The 11,346-nt window shown below is 42.7% G+C and overlaps 1 protein-coding gene across 1 annotated transcript; it reads left to right on the forward strand.

Moving 5' to 3' along the window:
* The first annotated feature begins 228 nt into the window (after window positions 1-228).
* Window positions 229-10,782, forward strand: fam234b (family with sequence similarity 234 member B). Its single transcript, XM_061846323.1, has 13 exons — window positions 229-392; window positions 1,278-1,790; window positions 4,325-4,429; window positions 4,510-4,677; window positions 4,915-5,030; window positions 7,447-7,597; window positions 7,730-7,871; window positions 8,083-8,277; window positions 8,362-8,440; window positions 8,569-8,736; window positions 9,049-9,169; window positions 9,864-10,090; window positions 10,223-10,782. Exons 1-13 carry the CDS (start codon window positions 356-358, stop codon window positions 10,223-10,225), a joined length of 2,025 nt encoding a protein of 674 aa, XP_061702307.1. The 5' UTR covers window positions 229-355; the 3' UTR covers window positions 10,226-10,782.
* Window positions 10,783-11,346: the final 564 nt, after the last annotated feature.

Consider the following 11,346-nt stretch of genomic DNA (forward strand, 5'->3'; position numbering starts at 1 on the left):
ACATTTCCCGAACAATTAAATATTTTCAATGACAATACAATACAATAGTTGAAAATGTCACTGCATGGACTTACAAATATTACATGCTTCAGTATACAGTAATTAAATATTTCATCCATTCAATTTCTGTCCGACAAAAAGATCAACCAAAAAAAAAAAAAACGAGACCGTGAGGTACGCGTAACAATGACGTCACAAACTGCCGTTCATATAAAAACCGGTATTTGAACGCTCCAAACTCCGACTCCCATGATGCAACTGCGCAGCACTGATCCAAGCGCATCGGGGTCGGACGATTTCCCCCCTTCGGCATCCAGGCTCATCACCACTGCGCTGCAGATCCACTCGAACACAAATGGCAGCAGCCTTGTCCCGCGCCCTCAAACTACCCGGTAAGATGCAAACAGCGAAATATGAACCCTAAAACGTGACGCGGTGACGTTTACTGTTCTATATTCTAAAGCTCACTGCCGAGAAGAATGCGGAGTCTTGTGGCATCCGACATGCAAACGGGTCATTTTGACGTGTCGCTCACCGAATTAGCATCGCTCAGGCTTTTCGTCAATGTTTCAGCAGGGTTTCCAAAAGGATGTCATACAATAAATTGAGGTGCACATCGCCTAAATGTTGTTAAAATTGATCGCTAATTTTCACGTACCAGCGTGTCTCTTGCCTGCTAGCGGGCTGCTAGCTTTAGTTAACCCCCAAACCGTTCTGAGGTCTGAGGTGGCCCGGTTGAGACTTGGTCTCCCCGTGTGGCTTTTTTTCCCGTTACTGCAAATGCATGGTCTTTAAGTGTCAATAGTCGTTTGCATGTGTGTGACTGCCTGGAGACCCCCCCCCCCCCCCCAAAAGTAAACATGGATAGACTTCAGTCCACCTGCAACCCAAATTTGGGCCAATCCTTTCCTGTGCACAGTTTTGCTGGATGATTTTTTTTTTTTTTTTTTAAACACCCCAGGACAACTTGACTCTAAGCAATCCAACCTCATGAAAACATCTTATTTTTTCTTAACCAAATTTATGTCCTTCTTTAGTTCACAATTAACCCTGAAAGTGTTTTTGTATTGTTTTCCCTGGACAGGACATAAATACAGTGCCTTGAAAAAGTATTGGCCCCTTCTCAAATTATTCTATTTTTGCAAATTTTCTCACGATAATGTTCAAGATCATCAAGCAAATGCAAATAGACAACTACAACCTATGATCTTAAAATGCTGTATTTAAAATTATTTTAGTTATTAAAAAAAAAACTATTGCTGTGTGTGTGCGTGCAGGGAAAAAGGGCTCGGAGCTGGGGGAGTACGACCCACTCACGCAAGCGGACAGCGAGGACGAGAGCGAAGAGGATGATCTCGTTCTTAACTATCCCCGAAATGGTTTGGGCCGGGACACCTTCCACGGCGGCGGCAGCGGCTCAACAAAGTTGCGCGCAGGGAGATCCGGACGACTCGTGGCGACCGGCGACGAGGCGCAGGAGGACGACGACGAATGGAGAGAGCGCCTCCCCAGCAAATCCCGGCACGAAAGAGATGACGTGAAAGGCGGGCAGTACTGGAGCCCGTTGAGGGAGGACGGGGACCAGCTGGGTGGATCTGGACTGAGGGTTCACGGGACTGATGAAGAAGAGAAGAGGGTGAGGAGGAAGAATGCCGTGCGGACATCCCTTTTCATGGTGCCGCTCGTCTGTGCTATGCTTCTTGTGCTGCTTTGTGCTTTCCTGATTCCCTGTGAGAAGGGAGCGCTGGTGAAGCGGCCACAATGGGAGAAAGCGCTGCGGCATGCGGGAGGTAACGGAACATAATGTTGTTATTGTATTTGTTATATTACAGGGTGTCCTAAAAGTTGCCATACTCATATTTCCCATATCATTTGGCCATTAGTGCTTGGCAGCTTTAATGTTTGTCCTAGTTCACCAATTTTCATTGGAGCAGCATAGCAAATTGCCGCCTGCCGAGGCCATTTTCTGTCCCCGAATGCAGTTCCGTGCCAGTTTGAGGATCTTTATGCCCGTAACACTGCTCCAACGTGTGGTACACTTCATGCCACCTACCACCATTGATAAACACTGAATACTTTTTTTTTTTTTTTTTATCCATTCATGCAAAACGAGGCGGTCTATCCGGCGAGTTGTACAAGAACTCAGTCTCGACAAAAGGAATTTATTCAGTGGATGTTTTGGAGAGTGATGAAGCTCGGACTGACTTCACAATCTTCTGCTTGAAGCCTTTAAACAACCCGAAGTTGTTAATCCTCAAGATTTATCACACTCTAACGCATCAACTGAAATGAGTTTTTGTTGACGTCGAGTTCCAGTTCAGCTCTCCAGACTTTCTCTTGTTTTTTTTTTTTTTTTGGGTCAAACACATGCCGTATGATTTCTGCTTTCATCAGCGCTCATAGCCGCAAGTCGTCTGCTGACTGGTTTGTTTCCAGAAACCTGCCAGGAAAGCGTAAATTCTATAGTATGAATTGGAGCAGTGTGGCGCCTGTGAAGCTCCTCAAACTGCAGTTGGGGACAGCAAAACATCTTGCCAGGTGGCTATTTTGCAATGGTGCTAAAATGTTAGTGAGCCCCAGGCAAAGGGATGATTGGGAAAAACCTCAAAGCTGAAGCTGCGCAATGCTGATGGCCTGACGCCTGTCCAAATGTTACCTGAAACAAAATAGCAAAAAAAAAAAGGAAGATTTTAGTTATGCAGGCATATCAAAGGTGAAGTGTGAGGTTCCCATTGACTAGTATACTGTAGGAAAGTGACCGGAAAATTTTTAGTACTTTACATTTTTAAAATCTGAGGGGCCCAAGTCGTGATGAGGGGAACATCACTGTGCATGCTCATCTTCTAGCTCTCATAGCAGGGCTGGCCAGACTTTTTTTTTTTTTTTTTAAACCCCAAGATCTACTTTTCAAGCAGCCAGCCTCTCGTGAGCTACCAAAGATGGGGGGAAGGGGGTGGGTGGGGGTTCTCCAAAATTAGCTTTTTGTGCACTGTATTGTCTGTGCTTTCATCCTGGATCATGCTGTGCCAAGGTGGAATTTTAAAATTACACACCATCTCATCCTTCACTTTCTACTTTGGCTTGAGACCAGACCTTTCCCACTTGGAAAAGAGAAAATCCGTCCAGTTTAATCAATTTTTCTTCAATTATTCACATACTCCACAAGTCATTGCATCTTAAAACAACAGCATTTGTTTTTTAACTTTCTCCATTAATACCAGAAGTAAACGTAAGCAGCATGTCTAGCTTGTCTTTGTTGCCCATACTGTGTTGCTAACGAAAGCACCGGTGGTGGATGCGTTCATTATAAAACACATTGATGGGCTTCATAAGTACTGTAACATTTGTAATTATGAGTGTACGTCTTTAACGGGGGGGTGAAGGTAAACTAGGAAAAAGAGAGTGAGGGACATTGTTAGAGAAAGTTCCATGTGCTGCCTAAAATAAACCAGTGGCTTCTTCTTTATATTTTTAACAGTATGTATGTGAATTGTGCCATTGGATGTAACAACCAGTCATCCCTCACTCATTGAATCACATTGGAAAATGCCACAAACTGAATAGCTGTATGTTATACTTTTCAATTTGCATTGGATTATCTTTTGCGCACAACGATAAATGTCTGCGAAGAGACTGCATCAGCGGTGCACAATTGCGCACACGTGCAATTCAGAGGGAACATTGGCTGACTTTTTTTTTGGCACGCCATCCCGCGATCGACCAAGACTGTCTCGAGATTGACCGGTTGATCACGATTGACGCATTGAGCACCCCTGTCTTAAAGTACGTGACGTATGATGACAACACACCACACATACTGTTCTGATCCCAAAACTGACCCTTGGCATCCAGACTGGCGGGATAAACAAAGAGAAATATTAGTAACAGTAGTATTTCATCCGACAACTGGGCCTTTGCTCACCATGACCACAATGGAGAGAAAATATTCAAATTTTCTTTGGTGCGGATATGTAATGTTTTTATAGTCTTTAAATTTGGACAACAACCTGAGAGCTATTTTTACTTAATGTTTAATATTAGTTACATGGGTGAGCCAAAAATACTCAGAATAAGTCTTCGTGAATAGACACACATTAGAGTTCAACACCACTGCAAACTACAACCGGAGCCATGAACTGGTAAATTCCGACTTCTCTGATGGTGTCGATTTGAATCGGAGCATTGCTCCATTTTAATGTTTATCTCCACTCACAACAAGCAATGACTACTGAATAAGAGTATTAAAAATTGAACATCTAATCAGCACTACATACCGTTGATGATATGATTGTTATATTGATCCCCCCCCCCCCACACTATCTAGGTTTAACTCCACCTGCACTGGTATTATGGGATGTCGACGGTGATTCAGTGGATGACGTGCTACTCAGTGTGACTGAGTGGAGCAATGACACGCATCCCACACAAGGTAGCAAAAGTAGGGGTCAATGCTGATATGTTTTGATTACTTTACTTGGCTCGAATGACCAGTTACTGTCGTCCAATCAGTTTACAGCACCGTGGTTCTCTCTGGTGCTAGTGGGCAGCTAGTATGGAAGAAAGTCATGTGGGAGTCCATCATGTACATCCAGTGTGGCCTGCAGCTCAGCTCTAAGCCATTACCCGTGTGTCTCCTTATTGGGAAGTCTATCATCGTGGCTGTCAATGGCACCACCGGTGAGAACCACATTCTCTTTTTCACGCTCACTTGATGGCCAACATCAATAACCTCTGAACTTACAAATGTTGAGCAAAATACTGAGACACACTCGAGACAGTCTTACTTGAGATCTTATTGTTGAGGTACGACGGAACTGCAAATGTTCTTCTTTTCCCCTCCTGTAGTCCAAGCATCCCACAACCAATTTGTATAAACCGTGTCCAAAGTCAAATAGTTTTTCTTTCAATTCACAGGGAAGAACTTGTGGTCCGTGATGCTGAAGAACATTGAATCGCAGGCAGTGTTACTCCCAGATCTTCAGGGAGACTCGGTCCCGGACCTGTTGATAGCCACCCTACCTGCAGATCAGGTGCAAAACCATTTTCCATCTAACTTCCCTTAGACAGACACAACACAGCGCATGAGTCAGCTTTCACCAGCCCCACACTGAGTGACACAACCAAATGCATCAAAACATTGGTCTCTATATTATTGTTTTTTTTTTTTTTTTCCCAATACTTGAACTGCAAACATATAGATGTGATGAAGAAGCTTTCTGAATGGGGCTACCATTGTCAGCAGCTTCTCAAATATCCTGTCTCAAGTTTCCTGTTGCCCTCTCCCGACAGAAATATAATATAGCTACAGACAATGCGCTTTTTCTTTAACAACCTCACTCTGTTACTTGTGGATCAAGAATATGCTAAAGGGGTTGCTTCAAAACCCTGTTTTCCCGATAAAGGCGCCACGGTTGCATGTTTTGTTGTAGTGAGTTGGGAAAGTCATTGACCCAGTTGTCCGTAGGGGTGTTATGTTCCTTACACCACCACAAATAATGAAAATCCAGGAATAATGGATGCACTATTAAAATACCCATGTATGATTATGTACAATATTTTTGCAACCATAAGATGCACTTGAAAGTCTTAAATTTTCTCCAAAATGGACAGCATACCTTGTGTGCACAATAATTTCTTGACTCATTCTTTTATTTTTTATTATTTGCTAGTTATGCTATTCTGTTTGGTGTGGTGTGATCATGTTTGTCTCAATGTGACAACTTGAGTGTGTACAACATCGTCAGTCAGTGTGCGGGGCAATGTCAGCTTTTTCTGCTTTCAGATGTGAAATGCAATTGTTGCTCACTACATCGTGAGTGCCATCATATGGTAGCTTACATACACGCTGAAACACACGCTGGCATGCATGCTAACAGTGTAACCAGTGCTGTGTCTTTAAGTGTACTTAGTTGGACAAGACAACAATTGTAAATGTCGGAACTCAGTTTGCACATAAGGTGGGCCACATTTTAAGGCGCCATTTCTAATGTTATTTAGAAGAGAGTTGAAGACCTCTATGACCGACAAAACACAGTAAATAAGTAAAAAGAGCAAAATCTACGAATATGTAGGGCCGTGAACCGCGAATGGGAAAGGGCACACTGTAATTTGTTTGTCGACTTCTGCAGTGTTGCTTGGTGCGCAACTGGGTTTATATGCATCATTATCCGACTGCATTGCTAGTATCGCCCCAGAAATCCATGATTGGAGGACTGGAGTCAAAGGTTGCTATTTTGATCACTCCTCAAGCATCTTTGCAGAATGTGCTCAGATATATACAGTTTGAATAAAGTAATTTTAAAGGTCAAGTGTCATGAAATTGAGGATTTTTGGTATATTATTAATGGAAAAACCCACAGCCAATATGGTCCCATGTGTTTTTTCACCACAAAACATGATTTTGACATACAGCTTTTTGCAACTCCCACCATGAAAATCCTCTCGAGGGATTTGTTTTCGAGAAGAAGCAGGAAGTGACGTACACGACAGAGGCGCCCCCTAGTGGACTCGTTTGTTTCCATTAGTTTTACTTCCAGGAAGGTAGCTTGTTGTTCGTTCGTGTTAGGCAAAATGCCGGCTCATTGCATTGCTGGACATTGCTTGAGCACTCTGGAGAATGGATTTAGTCTTCATAAGTTTGCAAGAGACCCGGTTCGTTGTGAAAAATGGATTGCACGGGTGCAGAGGATGAGAGCTTCGTGGGCTCCAAATAACAGGTAGGCAGTAATGCGACGGTCTTCAACAAGTACTGCGGCAGCTTTGAACATACCCCCAAATCAGCATGGCTCAGCTCCACCTACTCCTTATATCCCAGCCACACCGGCTGAGGCGCCGCGTTCGGTGGTCACTGCTTCTGCGAAGGCTGCGCGACGGGGATAAGGTTTGGCCGTGATCGCATATCATCTGAATATGGCTCGAAACAATAGTGAAATATTGCCCCGGTAACTTCACTCGGATGTGTGGTGTTCTCCTTTTCGAAAAGAGCTTCCGTGTCAGACCGGGCCCGTTTGTCTCCCATAGTTAGGGTGCACCGCGTGTTTTCATTTGCGAATGTCCGGGTGACGTCACAGACGGAGGACGCACCCAATATGGCCACCACTTGGATATCGTAGAATGACACTTCTGCAACTTTTCGCATGAATTTATTTTTTCGTATAGACGATGAAGTGAATAATGTTATGTATTTTTCATTACAATATCTAGGTTAGAATGTTTATAGGGATGACACCCAGGCTTTAAGTACTGTAATAAAATGATTGCAAATTAAATTGTTCTTCCAAGTATATTGAATTCCTCCAGCTACATGAAAACCACATGAATAATTTCGCTCCACTGCCTGCAATAGCATGGCAACAGGGCATTATTGGCAGATGAGATAGAAGTGAACAGATCAAGTCTCCAGGCTGTTTGGCACTCACTGACTACATAATTTTTGTTCCTTTTTAGGCTTTGGATCTGTCCCTGACTTTAATTTCTGGCCTGACTGGAGCGACACTCGGACTGTCCGTGTCCTTCAACCTCACTGGACAAGGGAAACTGATTGGTCCTCTTCTGCATGAGACACAACAGGGGACCCCGTACATCCTCTTTGGCCTAGGTAAATGAAGAATACCATTTATGTTCACGATACCACACCAAATAAGTATAATCCTGCAACATTTATATGGCTTGACAGGAGTTGGAAATGGATTAGACATATTTGACGTGAACGATTTGTCTGTTTCCCCAGGGAACGTGGTGGCCATCTCACTGCGGGATCTCTACATCCGCGCTACGAGCAAGTTACCAATGACTCCGACGCTAAGAAGGAAGGATCCCTTGTGGGAGGGACTGAAGAAAACAAATTCCTCCTCCTTTATACACATCTTCAGGTTGGCCTTAGCAACAACATGCAGCGCAACAGAGCAAAATGTTAGACATTTCAGTTAGAGTTACAGTTCCGAAGTCAACGCGTGTTGTTGATGCCGTTATGTGCGTATTTCATAGTGCACAAATCAAAGATCTAAAATTATTTTATTTACAATTTAGGGAACAGTCTCTAAAGGAAAACATTTTATTTAACATATTTGTTGTTTTTCTTAGAGGGTCTGAGCGTGTGACGTTCTTGCTGCCCCTAGTGGCCGGTTTTGGCACCGGCCACAACAACCTGGACACGGTCTCTAATATGAATTCCAGCAAGAGTGACTGGTTGTTAGTGTACGGCTTCAGCAAAATATCAGTGCTCAGACACAGGGATTTACGCAAACAGTGGACATTTAACTCTGCGCCTATACACAGGTACCGACCAGCATTTGTATAATAATTCATTTGCAGTCTGCCACTAGTGATCTAGTCTGTTAAATGTGTCCTTATCTGTCACAGACAACCAACTCCAGGACACTTTAATAATGACAGAATCCTCGATCTTTTCTTTCAGCACTCTGCAAACGGCATTATGACGGTAATGCAAGGCCTTACTGCACAGATGTGCTTTGCCTTACCTTTTGTAGAAGTAATGATAACGTGTAATTTCATGTCTTTATGGTTCAAGCCTGCACGCTTGTTTACCTCATTTCTTCATCGACTTAGGCGCAGGTGATTGATGGGGCAAATGGACGCCCTCTCTGGACAGCGCAGTTTGTGTGCCCCCGTCTTCTTTTGGAAACGGCAGCGGTCTCCACTTGGACTGGCTTATCAGCTTTCGTCTTCTGGGCCAGCGAGCCAATCACTGGACAGAAGAATATCACCAAGGCAACTGTGGGTCTGCCAAAAGAACAGGCTTTTTGAGCCTAAAAAACTAATTGGATTTGTTCCAATACAGTACAACTTCTATACACATTGTCCACAGCATTGAGTAGACTTGTACAATCGATTGAGAATAATATTTTGCTTCATTTAGCTGCATGAGAATATAAATGGCTCCGAATATTATACAGCTTTGCTTTATACCACAAGGATAACATTAAATCAATGTGTCTCTGACAGTGTAAGCAAAACTAAGCATCATCATCATCATGAAGGGCACATTTAGTGAATAGAATGCATTTTTAAATGTCGTTCTTCAAATAGGTGGTTCCGGGTTTTGTCGCAGCTGAGCCAGTTATCAGAAAGCTCTTCCTGTTGCACCCTGCTTATCCAACAGTCCTGCTGGAGTTGGCCAGTACCACAGACACTGCAGTCGCCGCTGCAGGTAGGAGTCAGCGATTGCAGTACATAGAGATTGTTCCAACATGGCGATGAACTATGAGGAAAAAGCTTAATACTTGCGAGCAGGCGTGTTGGCACGGTGAAGCGCAGGATCTTTTTTGACACCTGCTGGTTAATCATCTGGCCCACACTGAATGGGAAAACTCCTTAGTTTGTAATTTGGGTCAGCAATATACTGTCATTTCTGGCCAACAAGTCGCAAATTTATTCACAGGCTTTCAACCCTGCGGGTGATGCGGCTAATTTGTGCATTTTTTTTCTAACGGCTGCAAGGGGACACTCGAACGGAAAAAGTAAGAATTAGACCAGTGGAATATATGTGCCGAGGAAGTGACTTTTACTGGCCCCGCTAGCGCTGTGCTAGCGTGTTGCTGCTGTGTTACAAGAGTGTCTCAGTGATATTTACTGGTAGCGAAGCACTAGCGTTGAGCTCTTTCTGTGTACCAACTTTCTTTGAAAATATCTCGTTTCAATGTGGGCACGTGCGGATTTTACACACTTGTGGCGTATGTGTGTACCAAATGGTATTTCCTTTACAAACTTACTCCGTGATGCTAGGCCGGGAATTATGGTAATTGTTTTGCGACACCATTTCCGCAACATGTCGGACACACGCCGCATGAAGTCTCGATGAGGAATTAATCCGACTGTACATCCCCTTGCATCCTTTCTGTTAGTGAGCTACGAGGAGCGTCAGAAAGATGCGTCGTACATCACCGTGTCCTCGAGGCCGACACCTGATTCTGAGCCCGCCGCTCACATCGTGAAGAACATGAGGCTCCGCGCGGCCATCGCAAAAGGACAAATGGTCACATTAGGCGAGCGCAACAATACTGGGACAGCGCTTAAACATGACATGTTTGAGCTTGACGAGTTTTACAGGCACTTATTCTTCAAACGTCAGGTGAGGAAGTCCAAATCTTTTCAATAAAGATTTAATTTGACTTGGTTTATGGTGAGCATGCATTGTTACCACAATCAATGTAATATTGGGTTTGGTTACACTTCATTAATATTATTATTTTTTTTTTTTTAGTAACGTGCTGCTTTTTTCTAAATCATGCTGTGGCCCAAGAAGAGGTACAACTGGATAGCACTGCACGAAGAAGAGCTTCATTTGAAGCCGTTTACATCTCATTAGTTTAAATAGTATTCCACTTGTTACTTAGATGTGAAATGTTTTGATTTTTAGCCGTGGTATTATTTATGTTTACTCAAATACTTTTATTTATTAAAATGCCATTTTAAGGATGTTTCAAACATTTTGCTGAATGTTTCATGATTGTTCGGACTTGATCACAGCACTTTGTTCAAATGAAAGTGTATGTTTTACTTCATGCTTATAAATCTTCTATGGCCAGTCTTATATACTCTCATAATAATCACTTGTACCTTCAAACGATCACTTGATAATTTAGTTGCTATGGATGTAAATAGTGATTGCTGTACAGTATTTATTGAATTGATGTATTGTCCATTATATTTTGTATTTTTAAGCGCTGTGGTTTTTCTTACTTTGCTGCTCATGAGTACAATATTTTATTGTAAGCTGCAACTCCCTTCACTACAAATATGAAATAAATTTTCTGCAACATAGATGTTTGAGTCTTGACTTTCTAGCCTTCTTGTGTGGATTTTCTCTGTCCACTATGGCTTCCTCCCACATTCCCAAAACATGCATGTTAAAGTAGAACAGTTAGTGGGAATAGTTGTTGGCCTATATGTGCCATGGGATTGGACAGCGAACGGTTCAGGATGTACTTCACTTCTTGCCGAAAGTCAGCTGGGATGGGCTCCAGCTCATTTGCAAACCTAATGTGGATAAGCACCAGAGAAAATTGATGGAATTCCCTATCAATTGGTGTAATGTATATTGAAATTGTGCAGACCAACAGGTCTTAAGGGTTAGAATAAAAGTGTAATCAACAAACCAGACATACATCTTTGACTTAATACCATCACTTATAATAATGTTCTCCTTTTGTTTGTTTTTAATATTTTGATGATTGCGGTACCAAAACAATTTTGGTAAGCTAACAAATGGATTACTTTTTTTGTATTTAGCGGCATTCTTATTCTTCTTAGCTTTGCAGTTAGCTTCATTGAATCCACTAATTTTGCATCCCTTAATGTAGAAATTCATTATAGCTGACAACTGAA

This window comes from Syngnathoides biaculeatus, chromosome 16 (assembly GCF_019802595.1).
Source record: "Syngnathoides biaculeatus isolate LvHL_M chromosome 16, ASM1980259v1, whole genome shotgun sequence".
In the NCBI taxonomy this organism is placed as follows: Eukaryota; Metazoa; Chordata; class Actinopteri; order Syngnathiformes; family Syngnathidae; genus Syngnathoides; species Syngnathoides biaculeatus.

What these genes read in the sequence shown, in the direction of transcription:
- fam234b (XM_061846323.1), top strand. Translation starts at nt 356, where the DNA reads ATGGCAGCAGCCTTGTCCCGCGCCCTCAAACTACCCG. An exon ending in TGACACGCATCCCACACAAG is followed by an intron (nt 4,430 to 4,509) that starts GTAGCAAAAGTA and finishes TCGTCCAATCAG; the next exon opens with TTTACAGCACCGTGGTTCTC. An exon ending in TCCTTTATACACATCTTCAG is followed by an intron (nt 7,872 to 8,082) that starts GTTGGCCTTAGC and finishes TGTTTTTCTTAG; the next exon opens with AGGGTCTGAGCGTGTGACGT.